Source organism: Megascapheus bottae, chromosome 2 (genome assembly GCF_031878675.1).
Source record: "Megascapheus bottae isolate mThoBot1 chromosome 2, mThoBot2.hap1, whole genome shotgun sequence".
In the NCBI taxonomy this organism is placed as follows: Eukaryota; Metazoa; Chordata; class Mammalia; order Rodentia; family Geomyidae; genus Megascapheus; species Megascapheus bottae.
Genome location: NC_143510.1, coordinates 81614067 through 81641134, shown reverse-complemented (window position 1 = coordinate 81641134; position 27068 = coordinate 81614067). Strand labels below are relative to the sequence as shown.

The 27068-nt window shown below is 38.1% G+C and overlaps 1 protein-coding gene across 4 annotated transcripts in view; it reads right to left on the bottom strand.

The window, feature by feature from the left end:
- Nr1h4 (nuclear receptor subfamily 1 group H member 4) overlaps positions 1-26761 on the bottom strand; it is a 61272-nt gene extending 34511 nt beyond the window's left edge. For 2 of the 4 annotated variants that reach the window (XM_090328486.1, XM_090328488.1), the window contains exons 1-3: positions 26681-26761; positions 14284-14399; positions 13184-13320 (exon numbers count right to left, since the gene is read on the bottom strand). In XM_090328486.1, the coding sequence (XP_090184612.1) occupies positions 13184-13250 (67 nt within the window). In that variant the 5' untranslated portion in view covers positions 13251-13320; positions 14284-14399; positions 26681-26761. Of the gene's footprint in view, positions 1-5034; positions 5166-13183; positions 13321-14283; positions 14400-26680 lie in introns of those variants that run through there. The other 2 variants (XM_090328484.1, XM_090328485.1) reach the window with 2 other exon arrangements.
- Positions 26762-27068: the final 307 nt, after the last annotated feature.

Sequence of the window (27068 nt, the reverse complement as noted above, 5' to 3'; positions counted from 1 at the left end):
TATCATTTTAACCATCTTCGTAGAACCATCTTAATCATTTTTAATCCTCAAATTTAAAAAAAATTTCAAGTAAAGATTTTCACAATATAGTGACATGGAAAAGTTTATACCATATGATCTTATTTGAAAAATGTAAATTGTGTTGATGTCAGATTAAATGATAAATGTACATCAATTACTTTGCTAAATTCACCATATGACAAGTACTAAATAAATAGTAGCTGACCCTAAAAAGATTATTAATTACTAGCACTATTGTGAAAGAAGTTGTTTATATGTAAACCTCTAGATAATAAAAACTATCAGATTATGAAAATGTTTCATAGGTAAGGCATATGGGAAATTAGAATATGTAAATTATGCAAAATGCAAATTAAATTACGTAATAGAAGAGAGACAGGATAGTGTATGAAAATTATCAAAAGCACTGTTGACACCTCTGAAACAAAATTTCAGTTTTATCTCTTCTGAACAATAAGACTTGGAGAACATTTCCTGAATTTCTGATGATGCATAGTTTTCATAATAGCACACTTGGGAGGAAAACAAAGGAGGATATTGATGATTGAATGAAATAGTAAAAGATTTACCATTCTTCCCCTGAAATCACTGGAACCAGATTGAGGGGGGAGGAGTTTGGGAAGAGGAGGGTTGTTCTGTTTTGCTTTTATTTTTGTTTTGGACCGTATTAGAGTTTTGAACTCTGGGTCTCTCACTTATGAGACAGGCCCTGTACCTCTCGAATCATGTCCTCAGTTCCTTTGGACTTTAGTATTTTTGGAGAAGACGTATTATTTTTTAGTCAGAATGAGCCTCAAATCATTATGCTACTCCTTAATGCTTCTCTTGTAACTGGGATTAGATGTATACATCACTATACCTGACCCCCAGTTATATTTCAGGATTCAAAGTTTTCTGAACTTTTTAGAGCATAGTTCCGTGATATTTATATAACACCCCCAGCACTGTCTGGGGATCAAGAACAAATGCATTTTCTACAGTGAAATAGTGTTCACACAAGGTCAAGTAAATGATTGACACTAATAGTTTCAGTTCAGATTAGGCCACCAAAAAAACTTTTCCCAAACTTAAAAAAAACAGTTTCCAATGCCTCTGGACCTTAGAACTGATGATTAGGGGTTTGGAACCTATATGCTATATTCATAGTGTATAGTTTGAAGTATTCAGATGATTAATATTCTTCTCACTATTACTGGCAGAAATAATTATATATTCTTCCTAATCCTAAACATTTGTATATTCTCATTTATTCCCCCCTAAAATATCCCATGTTACAGGCAATGCCATTATCTCCCACTTATAAATGAATACCCTGTGGCACTCATTGGTAAAAGTGAAGCAACTTTAACCTGCCTAAGTAACTAAGCAACCTGATTAAGCAGCTAAGATTTAAACTTTGGGAAAGTCTGACCTCAAAGCCCCAGGCACTAAGTCATTATTACACTCTAGGATAATATCAGATGTGAGATGCTTCAAAACATAATAAAGCTCTTTTCTTCCTCTGCTCTCTAACTTGAATTTGTCACTCCCTTCAATGCCTCTGCTTACCCCTAATCTACAAGTAGGCTTCCAAAGCCCTGCAATATGATCCTCGCCTTTGTATTCAATGTCTCTGTTTCCTACAGACTCGGGCCGTTTTTCCCATATGCTGTTTTCTAAGCTGGGAACCTTCCTCAACACAGCTATCAACTTCCAGAGGTTTGACACTAACCCCTCACTACCCACGTATTTCTCTGTCAACATTGCTCCTCTTGAGAAGCCTTCTTGGTTTCCAGGGTGTGGGAGTCATGGGTTTAACTAGTCATGGTGTGTTTAAAGTCATTACCTACCTACCTTCCCTGGGTTTTCTTTTGCATATCTATAAAGAGACAACCTGGGTTTGATTCTTCAGTACCACATACATAGAAAAAGCCAGAAGTGGTGCTGTGGCTCAAGTGGTAGAGCACTAGCCTTGAGAAAGCCCAAGGACTGTGCTCAGGCCCTGAGTTCAAGCCTAGGAGTATACATATATATATATATATATATATATATATATATATATATATATATGTATGTGCACACATTAAATAACATTTCTGTTTTCAAAGCCCATCAACTTCTTGTGTGCTCACCAACACTGCAGACTAGAGAGGTACAGGCATCATGTAACAAAGAGCAGTGTAGCCATACATTCTAAAATGGTTGACAACTTGCGCAGTTAACTGGTTATGAGATCTTAAAAACTGCCCACACTCTATTTGTTCCAATTTCTTCCATAAAATGGAGCTGAGTACAAAATATAGCTACGGAGAACCTAGGGAAACCCTGGTTTTAATTATAGCTAATTAGAAATTATTAACATGTAGTTTTTGATGATGTAGTAGGACGTTTCTTTCCTTACACTTACTATTTCCTGAACACTTACTATTTGCCACACTTTGTTTTAAGCTCTAAAGTTCTATTGTGAACAAAATAGAAAAGCTCCAGCCATTCTCTCGTTTGTATGTTCAGGCAATGCCAATAGCTAGGGTAAAAGTAAATAAGTAAACAGATATGCAGTTGTATTGTTGGAAACATGGAGAGATTGAAGTAGTTCAACTTTAGATTATATGAATTTGGATATCTTTACCACAGAAAATTCTCCATGACAGTTTGGGGAAGCTAGAATAGGGAGGTAGTTGAAGTGATAGGCTGCTTGCCTGGCATATACAAAGCCCTGGGGCCAATCCCCATTACAATATATAAATATATCAACTACAGTTTATGGATGTTGTATGGGAACACATGGATAAAGTCTAGGGAAGTCTGTCAATCCCTAGGAAAAAAAGAAAAAAGAAAATTCTTGTAGATGGAAGGTATCTGGCATCCAATGGGTACTCTGAAATGAACAATCTAAAGGAAGTTTCTCAGATGATTGAAACGGTTCTACCCCTACCAATATGGCAGCCAGTGACTTGATGGAAGCATTCAACACTACTTCTAATTCTAACTAAGGAATAGTACAGCAAATTTTATGTAATTATAAGCACTTAAAATTTTAAATTAAGTAGCCATGCATAGTAATGATGTCCAATTAGACAGTCAGGATAGCTCTAAGTGGCCAGAATCATTGTGGAACCAAGTGGGAGAATCATGTTCACATGATAACAAGGGCACTTTCCAGTCATCTGAAGTTTCTGATGCTCCTGAGAGAAGAGTCCTGCTTACTTCCAGGTTTAAATTCTTGGTTTAATGCTGCCAAGCACAGCAAATGTTTAATGAGTAAATGGAAACATTGCTTTTCTACCTTTCTTAGTTTCTGGTTTCCTGGATGATGATTACAACCTCATTTGTGAAGTTGTTTGCTGTGCCTGGCACTAGGCCTTCCTTTGTGATGTGGGTGCCTCTGCCTTGTCAGCTGATGTCCTCTCTCCTACCCTCTGTACACACCTCCAGTACAATGCTTATCAGAAGCACGTACAATGTTTACAGACTTATCTTCCATGCTGCTAAACTTGAACTTGTATTAAAACTAGTTGAAAGTGCATGATCAAGTAGATGAATTTGTACTCAATTCACCCGCAACTTGTTAAATGTCTGAACTTGGGCAAGGCACTGAACTTCTTTAAACTTTGATTTCTTCCTCTATAAAACTAGAATAATGCAAGCACTCATGTCAGAGGTTGTAATAAAGCTGAACAAAGACACAGAATGTAAACTGCATGGTGCCTGAGTTACATTTTTGTTATTGTGTTAATGTCTATGAACTGTTTTGGGGAAAATATTAGATTATGTTCCCTTTAAAAAATCATTTCTGGCACCTGACAAAATGCCCAACACATAGCAAATATTTAAGAATATATGATAAATTTGGAGGGAATGGGAAATTTGCTTTCCCATCTTTTAATTTCCATTTCTGAATATAGTGTCAGTCACTAAAAATATTGCAGTTGGACAAAAATATGAACAAAATTATGAACATATTAATAATGACAACTCTTATCAAGGTGATTAGAATTTCTTTTTTTGGTAGAAATGTTCAAAAGATGACTCTCTGTTTTAAGAAAAATATCAAAAAATTTCAGACTTTTATCATTTAGTATAAATGGAATTTTTCAGCAACTTATAGTTCTGCTCTTTGCATGCCATTCTCCTTTTAGCTTTAGCTTTTCTGGTAGCAACTTCATTCTTAGATTTTTCTGATGGATGCAATAAAGAACAAGGAAGCTGCTAATATTTTTTATATTTAGGATATATTCTCTTTTAATTAAAACTTGCACTTTGATAGAGATTTATATTCAAAGTAAAGCTCAGCTCTTTATCTGATTTACCAAAAACTGTGGGAAGAAACTTGCTGTGAATCTTGTCCATCAAATTCATGTTTCTTACTTTATAGTTACTATATTTTTTATAAAATCTTTATCTGATTTACCAAAAACTGTGGGAAGAAACTTGCTGTGAATCTTGTCCATCAAATTCATGTTTCTTACTTTATAGTTACTATATTTTTTTTACAAAATCCCACAGTATCAAGTACATCTTCTAATACAGCTTCTATTACACAGTCCCATTTATACACATGTAACTGAATAAAATGTCCACAAAATTTCCTCTCTTCTGAGGAGCATATATATATATATATATATATCTGTCTACTCATTTTGTTCTACTTTAGATTTTAATGCTGGTCACAAACCTCTAAATAGATTACCTACCCACCTAGACCTGAGGCTCACCATTCTTAGAATATAGTATACACTTTTTCGAGTATCCATTGACTTTAGTAATATTAACATTTGACTTGAGAAGATTATGTTGATTTGACCTAATAACTAATGACAACTTTTAGGGGAAATACAATTAATCCCAATTAACATACTCCTGTTTAGAAGACTATAAAAAATTATCCCCATCCCAACCTCCTGACCCAGTCTTTTGGGTCTAACAGCCACCTTGAATAGAACTCTGTGGCTAGAATCCCAAACAAAAGAACCCCATCCTTCCAGCGTCCAGTTGAGGAAGTTTGAATCAGAGCACCTGTGAATCATGTCCTACCTTTAGCAGGCTTCATGCTCATCATTTCTGTGACAAATCCTGCTGGTGTGTGGCTGTGGTGAGGACTAATTTCAACTGGATTTTCTAAGCCCTGAAACTGCATTACCATTCTTAGCTTATTCACAGCAACTAAAAATGAGACTAGGTAAGAAGTGAGAGGGGCCAGAGGTTGTGTGGTTTACTGATTAACTTCATTACAGAGCAGAATATTTGTAAATGTTTATGAGAAAAGTCCTCAATGCCAGATTGCCTAGTAAGCTGGAAACCAGTGACTTAGATAAACAGTATTTTGGAGAGCATTTTTCCAGCTTCAGAACTTTGTGGGGATGACTTTCTGTGCAGTGTCTCCAGAATTGGATTTGGAGGTCATAATGCTGTATTTGATATTTATCCCTATCAGAAGGGACAAGAGAATGAGAAGATTCTGCAATGTTGGAAAGCATTCAAAAAAAGTGTTTTTAACAATGTGAAATCTGGAGACTTTCTGTCTGGGCCAAATGGATTTGTATCCAGTGTTGGGCACCAAATCATATCCTATCTACAGTCAGGTTCATACATTGATGCTACACCTCCAGAACCTTGACAATAGGAGCTGGTTTGGAAGTGAAGTCCATATAGAGTACCTTTATACATAAAGGTAATTTAATTAAAAGAAGAATTAGTGTCTGTGGTAAAGAAACAGAAGACAGCCATTGACAAACCAAGCAGGAAAAGTCTTGAACAGATTCTTCCCTTACCACCCTCAGAAGGAACCAGTCCATCCCAAACCTTGATTTTAGATTTCTTGTCTACAGAACTGTGCCAAGAAAACATTTTTTGTTGTTTTAACTACCACATTCTGGTTCTTTGTTACAACAGTCCTAATAAGCTAATATATGCAAGTCTTTCTCAATATTAATTAGCTCTATGGGCCATGAAATAAATTCCTGAACCATACTCTGCCTTGCTCTCCTCATGTGTCAAAATGGGACTAATAATTACACAAACTCTTAGTTTTACATGAGTTAAATAAAGTAATATTATTAAAATGCTTAGGGACCAGGAGTGTGGCCTAGTGTTAGAGTGCTTGCCTAACATGATCGGAACCCTGGATTCAATTCCTTAGTACCACATATACAGAAAAAGCCAGAAGTGGTGCTGTGACTCAAATGGTAGTGTGCTAGCCTTGAGAAAGCTCAAGGACAGTGTCCAGGCCCTGTGTTCAACCTCCCCCTCCCCAAATAAAATAAATAAATAAAATGCTCAGCATAATCAGTGGCTATCATTCTCATTACAGAGATGTCATGATTGTTCAGTTTTGGATTCATGTTGCAGCTTGCCTTTGCTTACTGAATATAAAATAATTCCAATTCTTATCATGGAGTTTAATTTCCAGACATCAAGTTTAAGTCCGTCAGCTTCTTTGGGAAGAGAAGTCTTTTGGAGAAGACTCAGTAGTGTCAGCATTGAGCTCAAGCCAAATGCAGCAAGAAACACCATGGAACCTTAGGCAAGCCCCTTAGCTCCTGTGGGCCTCATTTGTCTACATTAACAGATGGTAAAGCCTAGATAATAATCCTGGCTCTACTTCCCTCACAGGCCTGTTACAAAGATAAAATGAGACCGTAAACATGAAAGCCATTTTAAGAGGCAAAGGTGACATATGCCTGTAGTAATTGCTAACCCATCTCATCAGCCTTTACAAGTGTACAAAGTGGATTCATAGCATTATCTCATAGGGTGCTCACGCTTAGCTTTTCAGGAAGGCATTATTTATGATTCCCCCACTATCTTCAGCCTTATGTTACTAGTGGGGGGGAGGGAAGCGCATCTCAGTGAGATTAAGTAATTCATGTGTAGTGACCCAAATCACAGGGGTGATACACAAATTCCCACTCAGAACAAAAAGTAGGGCATATTTGGGGCCGGGAGTTTGGCCTAGTGGTAGAGTGCTTGCCTAGCATACACGAAGACCTGGTTTCAATTCCTCTGTACCACATTTATAGAAAATAGCTGGAAGTGGTGCTGAGGCTCAAGTGGTAGAGTGCTAAGCCTTGAGAAAGTCCAAGGACAGTGCTCAGGCCCTGAGCCCAAGCCCAGGAATGGCAAAAAAAAAAAATAGGGCATATATGTTCCAATTGTCAAGAAAGAGGAAAAGAGTGTTCGCCTATGGCTGTGTTTTGGCTTTGAATATTCAGTCAAACGTCATCATTTGCAAAACTGTTCTCAGTGTAGTTTTGACTTCATTCTCCTTGTCTCAGAGGTGTGCCTGCTCTGAGAGAATCAGGTTGAAGAGCTACTTCAGAGATATGAAACAAGACAAACAACCTCCACATTCCTACGTCAAGAGTTCTCTACTCAAATTCTCACTGGTCAACATACCTCTCTATCCATTGTCCTCAGAAACATCTACACTAGATAAGAAATGAGCAGGAATGGACAGGATGGAGGATGAGCCAGATGACTTAGCAGAGTCAGAAAACACTTGTTTCTGAGTAAAACTCACAGAATGTTCTCAACAGAAAATTGTCTGGATCCTTAAAATCCTCCTACTGTTTTCCTTCTACTCATTTTTTTTCCTGAAAAACTATGCTCTGTGAATTGATAACTATTGGCTGTGGATGGCTACCTAAACTTAAGTCAATTGACAGCCAGCTCCTCAATTTTACCAGTAACAATTTTAAGTGGTTGATTATCACATGCATGCAGTGGTTACTCAATCAGACAAAGTAGATCTAGAATAATCTCCATCTCATCCAGAGTTCTGAACAGCATTAGTGCAGATGGTACTTGGGAATAATATGACTAATAGATGCATGGTAGTGAGTTGGCTGTCAGCTATAAAGGCATGGGAAAAGGAAGTCATAGAGCAGATGTTGGTAATGATTTTCTGAGTACTATCTTGAGAAGACAAATGGATAATGGGCCTTTGACATGATGTCATTGCACCCACTTTCTACACTGACAAGGTGAACAGGAGTGTTTTCTTAGCCAATGGCCTTAGATATTCAAATCTGATTCCATGTCCTGGTTGTACTTTTTGGGTCTACATTAACTCACCAGGAAAGGACAATAGTAATGGCAGATACCTAATAAGAATCAGTTGATATTAGTGGCAAGTGGAATACGGGTACTTCCAAACTGTGTGGAATTCTTTTGAAAACTTTATGAATTGAAGCAAGTAGCTTACATAAGGTTGAAGAAGTCACCCATGACCACAGCCAATAGACAGCAGAGTTATCAGGAAGCCAGACAACTGTAGCTCACTTGTAATCCTAGATAATCAAGAGGCTGAGATATGAGGATCATGGTTCAAAGCTAGCCTGGCTGGAAAATCTGTGAGACTCCAATAAACTACTCAGAAAAATCCAGAAGTGGAACTGTGGCTCAAGTGGTAGAGCTCTAGCCCTGAACAAAAGAAGCACAGGGACAACACACAGGCCCTGAGGTCAAGCCTCAGGACCAACACACACACACACACACACACACACACACACACACACACACACACACACGCAACTAGGAAGTCTACTAAACAACTGGGATGTCTCCTAAAAATAAAGGTGAACTTAGCATGGTGATTAAAAAAACAACAACACTGAAATGCTGGGTGTGGTGGCTCATGCCTGTAATCCTAGCTACTCAGGAGGCTTAGATCTGAGGATCAAGGTTCAAAGCCAGCCTGGGCACAAAAGAACCTGAGGATCTTATTTCCAATTAACCTCAAGAAAATGGAATGTGGGGCTTGGCTCAAGAGTAGGGCGGTAGCCTTGAGCTGAAGAACTCAGGGACAGTGCCCAGGCCAAGTTCAAGCCCCATAACACACAAAAACAAAAAAACTGAAGAAATGTATATTAGCTCAATATTTCTTATTACAGTAAATTTATAAATTTGCAATCTGATTTCATAGTCATCCTTCTTCAACTTGGTGACCCTGAGAATTTTTTTTGTAGCCTGCTAGGCTGAGAGCTAAGTCCTACCAAGCAGTGGAATCACCCATCAACTGGCCAACGTGTCTGGAACTCTCTGTCTCGCTACACATACTTACTGAACTATGCATGTCCTAGCTAAAAGGAGCAGACATCTATTTTTATAATAAGAAAAGACTCAATGTGCCTTTCCTTCTCCATTTCCTTACTCCACTAGCAAAAGATCAGATAAGAGATTCTTTGAGAGAACAAATATACAAAGTCACCCACAGGGGATTAACAGAAAGCTGAGTCTTCTTAGCATTTGGATAAGAAGCAGCAGTAACAAAACATTTCAAGTACGCTAAAATAGAGCTCCATTTTGTTTGCGCCAGTGATAGTTCTTCATCCTTTGGCAACTTTCAGCTTTAATTCACCCAGTAAGTCAGAACTGCACTCACTTGAGTTGAACATAATGAGATGGAAAAATACTTGAAATCAAATGTCAGAAATACTCTACAAAACTTCATCTCAAGACATTTAATTGTATGTCAGAACATCTGGATGGTTCTGTGACATCTGGAAGGTTCTTTTAATTTAAGAGTAATGCCTTCTAACAAAAACAAATATGAACAGAAACAATGTGTATAAATAGCTGTATGACATAGAAAATAAGGAAAAATGTTTCAGGGAAATGGAATATAAGTGAATAAAATTATATGGAATTTACCTCATGTCTTTTACAGGACCTCATTTAGAGTGAGGCGTTGGAGAAACTATTAGAAACAATAATGGAAATAGTATAATGGTACACACCTGCAATCCCAGCTCTTGGGAGGTTGAAGAAAGAGAATCAAAAGTTTGAAGCCAACCTGGGCTACATAGTAAGATACTGCCTCAAAAAAAAAAAAAGCAAAACAAACCACCTAGTGAAACACAAATGTTACATATTATTATAGACAATTAATGCATATAATTTCAAAAATATTACCGATACTATAATGCCAAGATGACATAGAACATGTGCTTCCTTCCTTAGGTCACCCAGAAGTTTATTTACATATTGTTGATTCTTGTGTGGGCTCCTTGAAAAAGTCTTTGCACTCAACAAAGCAAAGATAAACAGGACTTCCTTCTTTTAATGAGTGGAGGAGTGTTTATCATTTTGACAATTTAAAATGTAGCAAGTGCCTTTCAAATTACAAATAAATCGTATGCTTTCTACTATCATACAATCAACAGAGCACTTTCCCACACAGCCTAATCTTTCCTTCTAGTCAGCTGTGAAATGTCATCATCTCTAATTCACAGAGGACAAAACTGAAATCCAGCTTCTATCCATTTAATTTCATTTCCCCACTCGTATTTGGTGAGCTTCCCTATCATCAGGTGGTAACCAAATTGACCTACTCTGGGAACACTGGACATAGGAGCATAAAACTTTACTTCTTACTTCCTCTGGCTTATGCTGTCCTATTATCACAATCCATTGTCTATTCAGTCTTGAAAGTCAAGTGATTTTTTTTTTAGTTTTTAAATCATGTTGACTAAAAGGAAGTATAGGTTTTGATTAATATCCCACCTCCTCCCTTATTCACTATGTCAAAATATGGGAATTTTGCTTTTCATTGGGCATTAATTCCATATAATCTTGCCTCCGTTCATCAGAGAAGCTTTTTGTAAGACACTGATTTAATCTCTGATCAAGTTTTCTGGCTTTCAGGATCTCCAGAAGGTAAGTGAACCTAGCTATATCTGTCAGGCTAGCTTGTCCTTCCATTTGTACTTCTCTCTATAGATTTAGTTACCACCATTTCTATCTGGATTTGCCAGTGCAGAAGAAATTAAGGACCTCAGGGAAGTGATTAAAGTCTCTGCCATAACTCTTGTTTTGTCCAAGGTTTTCTTTTTCCTCCTTTTTCTAGTGGGGGTGTCACATCTCTTATCTCATCTGTGCCTTGAGTTGTAGCTGTCACGGTTCATTCAATGTGAACCCAAACTCCCCTCAGATTGACAGCTTGTAATCTCAAAAGCATAGCCTGTATTTTTGGCTTTCTACCCAGTGTTTTCAGTATCAGATGGAAAGGTTTGGCTTGAGTGTAAGGACGGTTACAGAAGTGCAGGGATGTGGGTGCCCCCTGGGGAATGCCCTCAACCAATGGGAGCCAGGAACCAGTTACTAAATACTTCAGACCTCTATTCCTCATCTGGGACTTCTCTATGCCACACCTAATGGCATCCAGTTCACCTTGCTCCTATTGAGATGTCTGATCTGGATAAGTCTGATCTGTGTTGGTTTCCTTCTTCCCAGTCCATCGCCTGTCTCTTGCATGTGTTTGCCCCATCATCTCTCACATCTGCTATCTATACAGAGTCTTTTCTCGGGCTCTGCTTCTGGAGCCATCATTTCTATGGGTATAGAGACTTCTTTATAAGCTGAAGCAGAGTGGAATATGTATGGCTATCATCAGAAGAAGCTAAAAGTTACATTTGAAAAAGGCATTCATGTTTCTAATACCCATGAATGTGTGCTTGTCAGTCTTTGTGCTCAGTAAAGGTCACTTTCATAATGTCTTAACGTGAGGATTTATTACTCATGAAGACATCATGTTCCCTGAGTCACTGCTTCCTCACAGGACATGTATAGAATTTTTGTCAACTCAAATACTAAAGCTACATGGGTTCCTGGAATTCCTACACTAAGGAAAGAATAGCACAAGAAATGAACTTGGAAGTGTCCTGTCTTCACAGTTTTATTTGCAGCACTAGAAAGCCCTAACACTGCTTTTCCATTACTTAGCTGTGCAACCATGAATAATTCAGCACATTCAAAATGAGATTATTAGTCTGGGAAATCATCATAAATATTGCAATGACATTGACAGATAGTCCTAATAATTCTGTGAGTTCCAATTGGTAGACCAAAAATTATGTAGATATCTATACATTGATTTTTTTTTGAAGGAGTGATAAAAGGGAGCCAAGAAGAACAGAACTATTGGCTAATGGCCAAGTGGCCATATATAGAAGCAGAGTTCCCATTGGCCCCCTGACTGCATCCATTCATAGGATGAGGAAAAGTCCACTGGAATAAATAAGCTAGAATAAGTCTAAGTAAGGATTAAGATTTCATAAATGATAACTGCTGTCTTCAGTTTCTCTGAGTGTTATTGATTCACGTCTCATTTTTTCTTTATTTTTCTTTCCCCCTCTGGAATCTTTCTATTAATTATTACTGGATTGTTATAATACTACAAAGATGAATAAAACATACTAATAATCACTGACTTTAAATGCTCTTATGTTATCTAGCAACAGGGAGACGTATGAATAGGTTATCGCAAATTAAGACCTCTCCTTGGAAATGGCCTGTTACACCATTACCTACCAAGATGATATTGACTAGTAGAAAACAGTATACATTGTATTTTGTGTCATATCTGAAACTATGAGAAGACGATACTTTTTACACATTGAACTTTGTAGAATTTCAGGTGTTTACTCTATCCTGATCCATCCATCTGTGAGTGCAGAATGCCAGCTCTTAGCATCCTAGCTACCAACAAGGTTAATGTAATTATAAAAAAGAAGAAATCCTTTTAAGAGCATCAGGTAACCCTCCTGCCCCACCCCCAAATACTGCCCCTTTTGAGTCTCTGCTAATGCTTCTTAACTGAACTCTGAGTGAGATGACATTTATAAATGCATAAAGTAGAGCAATATATTATTTTATGGTATCATCTAGTTATAAATCTACTAAAAACAACTTAGTACAATTTGTCCTTATTCTAACTGAAATGACTAACCCTACCATGATGCCATAGATTCTACAGCACTGAAGGAATGCCAGAGAGGGACTCTACTGCAGAGCTGTAAGCAAAGTAACTTCAGCCTTTAATCAGTATAATATTAAACCATATAAACTGTGATTTCATACTTTAGTACCTGCTATAATAATAATACTAGACTTAGCCTTAGAGCATGATCAACTTCTCTCTTCCCTGTTAATTATCTAGCTTCTTTCTGACCTTGTACAAGTCACAAAGCCTTCATCATTCAGTCCTCATCTATAAAAAAGAAAGACCATTCAGGTCAATGAATACAAGGTCCGATCTTACAGAGGAACTGACATTAACTGAATACTTAAAAGGAACAAAAGCATTTTCTTGACTATCCATTGGACTCCTTTTCTAGGCTTTTAACTCAAATATTTCCAAATGGTAGTTTGTTCTTGTTGATATTCAATTAGCTTGACAACTTACCAAATAAGTTCTCAGAAAGGGAAAATTCATCCATGGCCTGCAAATGGGAGTGTTCAATGAGATTCATGTTCAGACCTGTCCCAATTTGTTTAAGTTTGAGAATGCCCTGTTGTTAGGGTGGTCTCCAAATAAAAACCCTGAAAATGCAATAAATAAACAGTTTACATGGCATGATAAGGTCAGGGAGTTGGTTAAGAAATAGAGAGCAAGCTAATGTAGAGATCTACAATGCCTCCTTTATGAACAATTTTCCATAGTCTTTCTGTATGCATTTTTTCTGGCTAATTATTATGTCTGTACTTCATCTGGACTTAAAAATGATTGACTGAAATGAATGTTTTCTGATTTATCTACAAAAACATTGTATATTTTTCTTAAATTTCAGCACTTCAAAGGTTTGAACAAAATATAATGATATTTTAGTTATGAATTTATTTCTTTTATATGTACAGAGATAAATGAAAGCAATTATAAAGTTGAATTAAAACTAGAATTAATCTATGATTCATTATCTTAGACTTTATCTGAAAGTTGAACAGGTCTGTGTAAACACACAATAACAACTTAAGGATATTTCCTGCTAGAATTTTCTTGACTAGGGATCATGTCAACAGATTGTGGCTTTTCTTTATATGTGCCTTATAGGGAAATTTTTAGTTTGTTGAATTGCCGTTCCTTCCTTCCTTCCTTCTTTCCTTTCTTCCTTCTTTCCTTTCTTCCTTCCTTCTTTCCTTCCTTCCTTCCTTCCTTCCTTCCTTTTTTCCTTCCTTTTCTCCCTTCCTCCTGCCCTCTCACCCTTCTTTTTCGTCTTTCCTTTCTTGTTTTTTCTTTGCTATTTCTTCTGTTCAGCATTTTTTGTAGTGATCTACCACTTGAGTTATGCTTTCAGGCTGAGGATTTTGCTGGTTAATTGTCTCATAGACTTTTCTGCCTGAGCTGGGTTGGAACCTTGATTATCCAGGTCTCAGAGCCCTTAGATTATAGGTGTGAGCTACCAGTATCTGGCTAGAAGTTGCATTTCTCCTCTCATGTCTACCTTGGTTACACATGGATGTAGGATAGAATTACAGTATAAATAAATAAATAAATGTGAATCTCACCCAAATGTCTGAAGTTTAGTGCTGAGAAAATTTCCAGAATAAATCCAAGGTAAGCTATGTCTGCTTTGAGCAAGATCTCTGGGTCTTCTTTCCTTTTTTTAAAGATGTTCTGCCTCCTTAAAAAGTAATTTGAAAGGTTGAGTCGCAAACAGGCATATATAAACCTATTTTCTCAAGTTTTTTTCCAAGGATATTTTCCAAATCATTTTATCCTGTCTCTACCAAGAATCCATTTTGTTGGAAAATAAATATTTACATTTGCTACCTAGGAAGCACATATCAAGCTTCTGTTTGACAAATTATTTCACTGGATTTTTTTTTTTACCATCCTGGGGATTGAACTCAGGGCCTGGACACTTCCTTGGACACTTTTTGCTCAAGGCTAGTGCTCTGCCACTTGAGCCACAGCACCATTTCCAGCTTTCTCTGTGTATGTGGTACTGAGGAATCAAACCCAGGGCTTCGTGCACACTAGGCAAGCACTCTACCGCTAGCTATGTACACAGCTCTCGTACACACCAATTGTCCCAGTTGAAGCAGAAGGAAGCTTCAGATCTAACAATCTGCTGTTAAGTCAGCCAACTAGATATAGGTTTGCTTCATTCATTTATTTAACCCTGCTTTCAGAAGACATTTATTGAGCCTTGAATCTTTGATAAACCTTGTGTTAGATTGAAGATAAAATGGCAAAGACCAAAAAATTCATTCATGGTTCATCATATCAAAGTTAGTCTTTCATATGGTTGCATATGATCCCAAAAGCTATTAATGAAGGCAAGAAAGAGGATGATACAATGGGGAGGTTTGGTGTGAAGAGATACAGAGTTATTCTATATAGAAGTGGCTAATGCTGAGGGACATGATTTTAAGGACAATTTTTAAAGATGGGAAATGCAAAGGTACAGCTGAATTGATGGGAAAATACTAGAGAGTGATTGAACAAGCAAGAATAAAGATCTCCTAAGAAAGGATACAAACTATATCCACTGTGACATCCAGAAAGATCTAGATTCATCATGTATGCCAAGAGCCTAACACTATCAAACTCTACCATCAAATTCCACCATTAGAATGACAGATAGCTCACTGGGAGAAGGCTTGTTCTGAAGTCAGAAGCCACTAGGAATCATGACATTTATTCCAAAACAAAATTTTAGTCATTTAAGAAATATAGCATTCTCAGTGTACATTTTTGGACCCAGGAGATTTCCCTGCACCCAAAGGTGAGAAGTGAAGATCAGGTGATATAAAACACAATTATGGAAACATTGATGTTTACCAGCAGATCCTTTGATAGAACGCAAAAAGTAGAACAGAACACACTGCTCAACTCTTTCCTCATCCTCAAATGACTCTACCACACATCATACTAGAACTTTGAACCCAACAGGGCCCAGGGCCTTCTGAACAATTATGAAACTCAAGCAGCACATAGCCCATGTAGAAGAAATCATAACTACTGACTAGAAAATGATCTCCCCCAGGAATATAAAAAGTAGTAGAAGCAGCAGCCAGAGGACTCAAGTGGCCCAGGGTACTAAAACACTTAAGGCCTGTTTCTTTTTTTTTCATATATTTTTATTGTAATTAATAGAAGGGTTACATGATATTTGCCAGATAGATGGTGCATTAATTCCTATACATTGATACCCTTTCACATGTCTTGGTCCCCATTTCCCTCCCCCCCACCCCCACCCCTCATCTTGTTTTCCCCCCTTCCCTATCCAATTTCAAATAACCAGATACAAATATATCCGATATATCAGGTAACAAAGTGAGATACTGTAACAATATGAGATACCCAAGGGACAGCAAAGGAAATGAGAGATAACATAGTATTAAGGCCTGTTTCTGAGGAAAGAAGCTCTGATGAGAAGTTGGAGGTTCAGAAGAATGAGCTAGTAAAAGTTAAGCTGTGGCTAATAATGGACTTTTATTCATACAAGCTAGTTTAGGACTTGAGAAATTCAAGTTTTAACATACAAATATCAATTATATGACTATATATCCAATGTGTACCTATAAATGTACCTACAAATCACATATAATAAGTGTTTATATTATGTAGTATATAGGCTTAATAACTTCCTTCCCCTAAACTCAGGAAACTGCTGTTCTAGAGTTTCCTGTATCTATGGGATGAGAAATGCCATAATGTGAAGAGCCAGTAATTTAATCTTCAATTCAAACTTATACTCTGTGGCTGAGCACCAGTGGCTCACATCTGTAATCCTAGTTCTTCTGGAGACTGAGATATAGGGATCGTGGTTCATAGCCAGCCCAGGCAAAAAATTATGTAAGACTCATCTCCAATTAACCAGCAAGAGAGACAGACAGACAGACAGACACAGGGAGAGAGAGAGAGAGAGAGAGAGAGAGAGAGAGAGAGAGAGAGAGAGAGAGAGAGAGAACAAAAAAACAGAAGTGGAGGCCGGCCCAAGGGGCAGATGCCAGCTTTCAGTGTAATGGCTAAGGGACAGCACTCAGGCCCTAAATTCAAGCCCCACTACTGGCATCAAAAAACACACAAAATACCTTAGACTCTGTGACTCAAGTCCTATATCCTGTGGACTGAGCACTATCCTTGGGCTTTCTCAAGGCTAATGTTCTACGACTTGAGCCACAGAACCACTTCTGGCTTTTTCTGTGTATGTGGTGCTGAGGAATCGAAACCAGGGCTCATGCATGTCAGGCAAGCCCTCTACCACTAGGCCATGCTCCCAGTCACTTGGCTAATTATTCTTATGGTTGGAGCACAGTGCTGGCATCAAGGGCTCCAACCTCTCCCCTCCCCTCAGCTACCTTGCAGCATACCAGAGACAATGGAGAAGAAAACTGTCACTTGCAGAAGTAGCTGGAGCATGGGGTAGACTCTTTTCCCAACAACCCACTCTTGGCAGAAGTAATCCACTTTGTAAAACCAGCACTTGCCACCCAGAGGTGGCAAGCCAATGACCTCATCATCATCTGTTAGATTCCTCTTAAAGGTTCCACTATTTCTAGACATCCACACACTGGGAACCAAGTTTCTAGCACCAGAATCTTTGAAGAACACAGTCCAAGTATACTCAAACTGTAGCACACAATATGCAATTCAGAAAGTATACTAAGAACTACAAGTTTATAGCTCCATCATCAGTTTCATCACCAAAATACAATCACAAATGCCAGTTTCTCAAAAACCCTTTCAAATACTAAGTCCACTCATTAGCCCAAAGTGGTTTTGAGACACTGTACCTAAAACCAGAGTTTGGTAAACATTTGCCTTCCTAAAGCAAAAGTTTTTCTGCTTCCTATTTTGTGTTGCCTGTGAGTTTAGTGGTTTCACATTTTTTAATGTCTGGGGAAAAAAGTCAAAAGAACATTTCTCAACATCTGACAGCTATGTGAAATTTAAATTCAGTGTCCAAAAAGAAAGTTTTGAGTTTCTGGGTGTGCTGCGTTCTTTTTGTTTTGTTTTGTTTTGTTTTTGATGGGCTTGAACTCAGGGCCTGGGTACTTTCTCTTACCTTTTTTCCTCAAGGCTTAGCACTTTACTACAGCTCCACTTCTAGCTTATTGGTAGTTAACTGGAGTCTCATGGATTTTCCAGCCTGAGGTGGCTTGGAACCACAGCTTTGAATTCTCATATCTCAGCCTCCCTAAGTAGCTTGGATTATAGGGGTGAGCCATCAGCTCCCAGATAACAATGAGGAACTTTAAAAAAATCATCATCATTCTTCCTTGAGTTCACATTTCATTCTGCTTTATTGGAAATCTTCATCTGAAAGTGATAGATTTCTATTTTGGAGAGTTCTAGAATTGATTATTCCTATTAAGAATTTCTGCCTAAAATATATATATAAATTTGAATTTGTGGCTTGTAATTCCTAGTGACATTAAGATTTTAAACATTGGGTTTTGTCCTTAGATTCGGTTAGTTATTACTAATCATTAGTACTCGCTTGGTGCAAACCACTGCTAGCCCATTAGTAGAATCAGAGAAAGTAATTTGTAGTACAAGGGATAATGCAGAGAGCAAAAGAAGACATCACTGTAGGCCAACTGCCACAGGCAGCACTTGATGCACACGGGCCCTACAGGAAGCTCATCTCCTTAGACACTTAGACACTGCCCAAGAACTCTGAAATTAATAACAAAACCTCAGGTATCAGGAATCCATTCATGGGTTTATGTCAAAGCTAAGACACATGCTTTTAAGGGAAAACTCCTACACTCACACCCCTTCAAAGTGCCTGCCATCTTTATAACACAAGGTAAGCACGCCCACATGTTAACCTCCATCTTTCTTTCTTGAACTATGACTTTAACTGGAGCTTGCTCGCTAATGTACCTCTTGAGGGTACTGGCAATGTGCCACTCCCAAAGTACTCTCCTCTAGAAATACGTGTAGGCTCCCTGAAGAATTTCCTCACTTCTGTTCAGAGAGAACATTGCATCAGCAATTAATCCATGCTCACTTTGCTCTCTGCACTTATTTCTTAGCCATGCTTGCTTTTGGCTTTATAATCATCAAGATGCAAATCAGTTGAGTCAACTTATATTAATATGGAAGGTACTAAATATGAAATCAGGACAGAGAAAAAATAAGATCTGAATTTTTCCACAACCACTTCATAACTTTCTCATTCAGTTCCCTATTCTTACTACCCCTGGGATAAGGAACATGCAGAATGAATTGAAAGGTTTGTTCTCTCTCGGTTAGCAAGAAAAGCAAGGAAGAATCTCTAGTAATACAAAGCGTAAGCCTTGATTATTGGTAGAAGCAGGAATAAAATGTTTATTTTCCTTTATTTCTTTCTATCTGATGCTGCAATCCAATGGTATGTGCTATTTATTTTTATTGTGATAAGACACATAGTTAGTGGTAACATGAACTCTCAATTTCTGGTTATTGATATTTATTTGTTTAGATACTGTGTGTCAAAGGAAGTTCATGATATAAGGAACTGTTCCAGTTTATCCCAAACCATTTGCAAACGGCAACCTTGGAAAGACCCTGCTCCAATTAAATAGCTTTGACTGCTCCAGAGAAGTAGAAGGTCAAAATAAAGACTGATTATACATGGTAATTCAATATGAAGACTTCACAAAGAAGACATTGGTGATACTGTCTCAAACAAACCCAGCTGCTGATGGAATAGCACACGCTGTGTTGGATCGTTATGGAATTCATTTTCCAAGAGTGTGGAGAAAGTGAAGCAGAAGTTTTTGATACACAAGTAAGAAATCAGGTTTCCAGTGGTAATAATTATAAAATTAAGGAGCTAGGAATTTCAATGGTGTAGTTGGACACCATTTGGAGAGGATGCCAAAGAAGAGCACTCTGGAAAGCAGACATTTGCACCTAAATATAAAGGATGAAGAATAAGCCACAGAAATTTTAACTACAGAGCCACGTGCGGTGGCTCACACCTGTAATCCTAGCTATTCAGGAGGCTGAGATCTGAGAATAACAGTTCAAAGCCAACTCCCTGGCACTAAAGTCAGAGAGACTCTCATCTCCAATTAATCACCAGAAAACTGGAAGTGGCACTGTGACTCAAGGGGTAGGGCAGTAGCCTTGAGCTGAAGAGCTCAAAGACAGCACCCAGGCCCAGACTGATAAAAAACACAAAAGGAAGTTTCAACCATGCTTTCATAACAATGCCATAGAACTCCAGCAACACAAAAGGTACACCTTTGGTAGACACAGTGCTACTATTTCTTTAACCTTGATAGAACTCTCTGTTGCAATCATGGTGACAATGTTTTTTCCCTATCATTTGGCCTCTGGTGCTCACCCCTTCATTTTCCCAGAGGCCTAGCAGGGTAACACGAGTTCTGCTATAGACAACTCTCATAACACTGTCCTCTTTTCTCCTCCTTTGAATTTCTTTCTAGGAAAAAGTCTCAACAAGAATTGGAGTTTCTCTAAGCACTAGTGACTTATGCTAGTATTCCTGTCCCCCCAGAAGGCCAAGATCAAAGGCTTTATTATGGTTCAAAGCCAGGTCAGAGTAGGAAAGTGTATGAGACGCTTACCTTCAGTTAACTACCAAAAAGCTGGAAGTGGAGCTATTGCTGCAGTAATAGTAATGAAAAAGTTAAGAGACAGTACCCAGGCTCCGAGTTCAAGCTCTGGTGCTGACATGAGACAAAATAAATGAATGATACATTTGAAATAATCATAAAAACCCTGTGTCAAGAAAAAGAAGAAAGTTTAACTACATCCAGGCAGAGTGGCCAGAGTGCTATGATTCTATGCTTGGAAGCACAGCGCAAGTGCAGTGGAAGTGGAGATGAAGGATCTAGAGAGGAAACTGTAAGAGATGAGACCTGAGTACCATCATAGAACCACGTGAAAGAGTTTGGAACTTATTCAGAAGGAGAGTCCTTTGAAGGTTTTAAGCAGGGCTGTGGCTATTCATTCTCCCAATCAGGAAAGTGACTGAAAGAACAGTTGTCAGACTTGGGAAAATGGCCTGCAGTGAGGATGGCTATTGGAAGGGAAAAGAGCACCCAGTGTTTTAAACAACTGTGCATAGTTTTTGATGCTATTGCTAGTGGATTCTGCTCAAATCAGTCACGCAATTATATCAGGAAAATTGGCTGTTCCTTTGTGAATAAAAGCAAAATTTTCTGTCTGGAATCATCATTGGAAACAAGTTTCAGATAGAGTAAAGATTTCAGAACTTAAGAAACCATTGGATGAAAATAATGGAAAAATATTTCTTTTATGAAATTGTGGATGGAAAGGAGTAATAATGTAAGACATAAGTTGAAAGAAATATATTTGACAGCATTAAGATAAAAGACAAATTAAAACACTATAAACAAAACTAAATATCAGAAACTGGGAAATGACATTGGTAACATAAATAACAGCCAAAACATTAGTACGAATAATGTATAAATAATTCCTATAAATAAAAAACAAAGAATAAACAATCCAAGGGAGAATTTGGCAAAGAATATGAAAAGGAAATTCACCAAAGTGGGACATAAGTGGTGAATAAACGGAAAACGTCAGAAATTAACAGAAACAAAAACTAATACAATTAGATACATTTTAGCTATCTGATAGTCAATTTTTAATTTTTTAAAGTTTTAAGTATATTCTTATTTATTGCAAACAGAGACCATTTTTAGTGTTTTAATGAGTTCTCTAGTAAGATATAGTATGCTGAAATGCAAATCTAATTCATAGATATTTTTTGTGGAGAAATCTTTGCCTTTATACACAGAGAATTTCATTGCAATATCACTTCTCATGGTGATAAGATGAAAATCATCTAAATGACTATCAACAGGGGAATGGTTAAATGCTCTGAAAACAGAGTATTTATATAACTATATATATATAATATACTAGACATTAGTTTTATAGTGTTAGCATTGAATTGGAACGTAAAGAAAAACAGGGTTGGGAAGGTCAAGAGAGATCTTAGATGTAGTTATAAAGTCAGTTATAAACTTTTGTAAGTTGAATGAATACATTGAAGAATATCAAATCCCCACAAAATCATCATTTCTTGTTTTGCATCCTACCAGTTATTTCTTTAGTTGATATAAGTAGATATATTAGATTCACTATATCAGAGGGTTTTCCTCAAAAATAGTATTAGTGGCTAGCAGTGCAGTTAAGTGGGAGAGCGTATTTTAGCATGTCTCTCCCGGTCCCACACATAAAACTAAACAGCATTTTATTTATTTTTAAAAATAATAACAAAAACATTTCAAGATTGAATAATACTTTGTGCTTCAAAAAAATTATAGACTTCAGTGAAAATTTATTTTTCTTGGGAAAATATATACATATAATAAACAAATGCCATTAGTTAATAACATGTGGAAGAGCTGTTTTAGATATCCCAAAACATTTTTAACAGAAAGTTCCAAAATACTGCCTACCTCCACACACATAGATAACCCCCTACTCACTCTCTCTCTCTCTCTCTCTCTCTCTCTCTCTCTCTCTCTCTCTCTCTCTCTCTCTCTCTCTCTCTCTCTCTCTCTCTCTCTCTTTTAACAATCAGTGGACCTATGGGGACACATCAGTATCAGTTGACAACTATAGATGGGAAAGACTGTGAAACTCTTATTTCCAATAAACTACTCAGAAAAAAGCCACAAATGGTACTGTGGCTCAAGTGGTAGAGTGCTAGCCTTGAACAAAAGACACTCAGTGACAGCACAAAGGTCCTGAGTTCAAGCCCCAGGACCCCTGCCCCCTCCCCCAAAAGCATAGATTTAAAAATACAATCTCAAAGAAACTCTGAACTCCCGGAGCCCAGTCATGGGTGCCCTGTTCTCCTAACCCCAGACGACCACTAGCCTCAGCTCCCTAATGTTGATCTAGATTTGGCATCTAAACTAAGAGTTCTACAACTCAGGAAATGACAGCAGATAGTTCTTTATCAACTCTGTCAAGGATAATCTCCTAAAAAGTGGGCTTTCTTCTGATTAGCAATATCCCTCAGTCAGGCCCACTCTTATGGACACATAAATATTTACCATGTCTTCCACATACCCCTATTAATATAACTACAGGAGTTGAAAGCCATGCTGTTTCTCCTGTCTCAATTAATGGCACCCATTAAAATACAGGAGACTTAGCCAGGTGTCAATGGCTCATGCCTGTAATTCTAGCTACTCAAGATGCTGAGACCTGAGAATTGCTGTTCACAGCCAATCCAGCAGGAAAGTCTGTGGGACTTTTATCTCCAATAAACTACTCAGAAAAAGCTGGATGTAATGCTGTGGTTCAAGTGGTGGAGTGCTAGCCTTCAGCACAAAGAGCCTCAGGACCAGCACACAGGCCCTGAGTTCAAGCCCCAGGATGAGAGAGAGGGGAGGGGAGAGACAGACAGACAGGCAGAGACAGAGACACAGAGAGAGACAGAGACACAGAGACACAGAAACAGAGACACAGACACAGAGACAGAGGGAGACAGAGACAGAAACACAGAGAAACAGATTCAAGTTCCCCTAAGTTCATTGGAAGTAGAAAGAAGTCATCTTAGTCTAATTTAAATGAAGGAAAATGCTTCAAACTTTTATTATTTGACCTTTATTCTTAAAAAATGAAGATTAATGAAAAATATGTGTCATTTCATTTGAACCCTTAGTACCTTGTTATATTTCTTAGACCCAACAAAGAATAAACTACACCACTTTTCTTGTACAATCTTTGGCAAGGAGTCAAGTTTAGTGAAAAAGGTGGGAGAAAAGTAGAGGAAGATGGGAGTTTATACATTATGATGGCTTTTTGCCTCACCATGTGGCTTGGCACTCAGGATATTCCCTAGAGTGATTCCTTTTAGATACATTTTCACTGGTGGAGAATATGAGGCAACAAGAAATGCTTGGGATAGGCTAGTGGTATCTCTCAGTGGTATAGCAGGTGCTTAGCGTACAGGATTCCGGCCCTATTGCCAGCTCTAAAACATATATCTAAAGGAAAGCTATCCTTTCTTTTAGCTCTTTCATTATCTCACTTGCTAATAGTGTTTAGAAGTGGGGGGGTGCACGGGGGAATGAGCCTGGGGAAAAAGGGAAGTTTCTTGCCCCAATAAGAAAAGAGTCTTTCTTTTATGCACTTATCTTTGGGGGGGGGGTGTTTGAAAACTCTGTCACATCAGGCTATTCATTCTGAAGCCTCTGAAAACCACAACAGTTCTAGGCTTCTTTCGGTTGTCATCTACCAGCACTATGGTGCATTCATTCCAGACTTCAATTGAAAAGCTGGTAACTGAAGGAAAGGGCCGGTCTGCTGTACCAGATTCTCCTGTGATTGAGGCTAAACAATGCACCAAGACCCAACATCTGCCCCCTGCATGAGGTTTTAGGAAGCCTCAAAATCTTTGTGGGTTTTAACAAATCACCCTGCCAATGCTGAAATGTTGTCCAGCTGGTCAATTTCAACTTTTCCCCATCTCTAATAATATGGGAAGAACAAGCAAAAAAGCTTTCTTCAGAAAAATCCTTTCCCTAATTCAAGTCTTACTCATCCTTCTTAGGCTTCGCTTTCCTCGTCGCTAAAATGAATAGAAGCTAAAATTTTCACAGGAAATTTTGTTATGGTGAGAAGGAAATAGGCAATATAAGTAAAATGGGGAACAAGTTAATAGGTACAGAATAAAAGTTGACTCCATCATGCACGCTTGGGTATACCCCCATTTCTATTCTCTTCTTTTGTGAGTGTACCAGGGCCTTACAAGCATTGTCTGCTCCATTACCATCTTGCCTGATCTTGGAGATGTGCAGACGTGAGGAAGGGTAGGGCTGGCATTGTTTTTCCTCTCTATCTGCAAGGAGGAGGGCAGAGGTGCCTGGGAAACATTGCAGCAAATACTGAAGCTGAGTCTCAGGACAGGAGAGATCTGTCCTGCTCATTACGTTTCCTATGAACCAGAAGTTACATCAGCTATGTTACAACATTCTCAACAAAACAGAAAAGTTCAGGGTGCAAATGGCATTGGCATTGGTCCACGATTTGGAAGACTGGTGAGGAGGAAGGGGATACTGCAAAAATGAAAGTGTCTAGCATGCTATAAAAAAAGTCTAGCATTTCATAAAAAAAAAAGCCAGAAATACAGCAATGGCTTCTCAACTGTCTCCCAGCCTTGGAGTTACCAGGAACGTGTGTGTGAACTCACAAACACATGTGCATACACACATATCTTACTTTATCAAATTATAATTGACATATAAAAATGTCTGAAATTGGGCCGGGAGTTTAGCTTAGTGGTAGAGAGCTTGTCTAGCATGCACCAAGACCTGGGTTTGATTCCTCGGTACCACATACATAGAAAAAAAGCCAGAAATGGTGCTGTGGCTCAAGTGGTAGAGCTCTAGCCTTGAGAAAAGCCCAAAGACAGTGCCCAGGCCCTGAGTTCAAGGCCCAGGACTGGCAAAAAAAAAATGTCTGAAATTACCAGCATGATCTTTGTCATTAATCCATCACCTCCCAACATGAATCCCCATAATTATTAATAACAGTATTGTGTCCCTTCCCCTCTCATCAATACTGTTGAAGTTAAGCACCGAAGACAGTATCAGCTGTCAAGTTGCTCAAAGAACTCATAGTGAGTCATTTATTATCCCCCTGCCTCTCCTTTTTAAACAAAGCCCAGTTAGGAAAAATGATGTATGAGGAAGCAGACAAGGAAATGTCTTATTTATAGATTCATGTCTTTTGGACATGGACATGTCTTTTAAAGTTTCTTTCTTGATTTTCTATCTTTTAAATGTATTTCTACCTCGTAGTAATATAGCAATAGAAAGCTAGACTTTTACAACTGGAACCAAAAGAGAAAGGCTTTTCTTTCAAAAATATTTTCATTGATACATCAGAGCACAAAAATCATACATATCTGGCTGGGAGCAAAACCTAGAGTGTTCGCCTAGCATGCACAAAGCCCTGGGTTCAATTCCTCAGCACCACATACACAAAAAAGCCAAAAGTAGAATTGTGGCTCGAGTGGCAGAGCACTAACCATGAGCAAAAAGTGTCCAAGGACAGTGTCCAAGCCTTGAGTTCAGCCCCAGACTAGCAAAAAATTATGCATATTTATGAGGCACTCTATGGTATTTCAGTGTATGTATTTGTTGTGCTTGTTTGAATCTGATTTAACTATCTCCTCAAACAAATACAATTCCTTTATAGTAAAAATGCTCAAAAATCTTCCCAGTAGCTAATGGAAATGCACACAGTATATAACTGGTATTTATAATTAGCTTACTGTTCAACAGCATAGCAGAACTTCTTGTTCCTATATAACTTTAACGATACCCATCGAGCCAACTCTCTCCAGTCCTCCGTCCTCTTTACTTCCATCTTTACTGGATTACAACCACTCTTTACACTAACTCTCTTAAATTATGAGCAAAGGTGAAAGGTTTTTTTCCAAATATTCTTCTTTTAGAGAAAATTTTTAGGCCAATTAAGTATTGTTTCAGCATTGTTCCTGTTTCTATATCCTTGACCATCCAATATTAACAATATTCCAAACTCACATAGATTTGGAAAATGCCCAGAAGATTGTACACTGTATAGGTCAAACAAATTATCTATTGAATCAGCCCCAAAACATATCAGAAATGTACAACTTTCAGTAATTCTCTGTGGGTAACCATAACTCTAATGCACATACATATATATATACACATATATACATATATTTCCAGTTTAACAAATAATCCAGTAATAAGAAACTCCTACTTCTGTTGGTTTTAGAATTTTCAGTTTTTCCTTTTTTCAAATGTTTTGGGATTTAACTTCCAACTCCATTAGCTCTAGAATCCATTCACTGGCAAAACTTACAGATGTCAAAGAAAAAACTTTAAAAGACAATTTCTTTCTCCATTACCTTGAGCTAGACACTCCCCCTTTCCAGATGCATGAGGTACTTACTAAGATGGTTTAGGGTCAGAGAGAAACGTGCGGGATCCTGAGAGGATTCGGAATCCGGCCTTCTCCCAGTCCCCACTGTTTTCCTCAAATGCTCAGCATTCAATCTGACATTGGGGTAAGTTGATGAGTCAATGGGGTGAGGAGGAGGAGAGAGTTCTAGTGAAGCCTGGGGGATGATCACAAGTGGCCTTCTGGCTGGAGCTGTAGCATCTCTCCCTTGGCTCAGTGCCTGGTGGACAGAGATTAGTCATTAACAAGCCGTCCCTGCTAAATAATATAAACATAGAAAGGAACCTCCGGAGAGCCTTGAGATTCCCAGGACAAACCCACAGAGCCCCCAGCAAGGGAATGTGACCAGGCTCGTGAACTGTACACTTTGCCTCTTAAA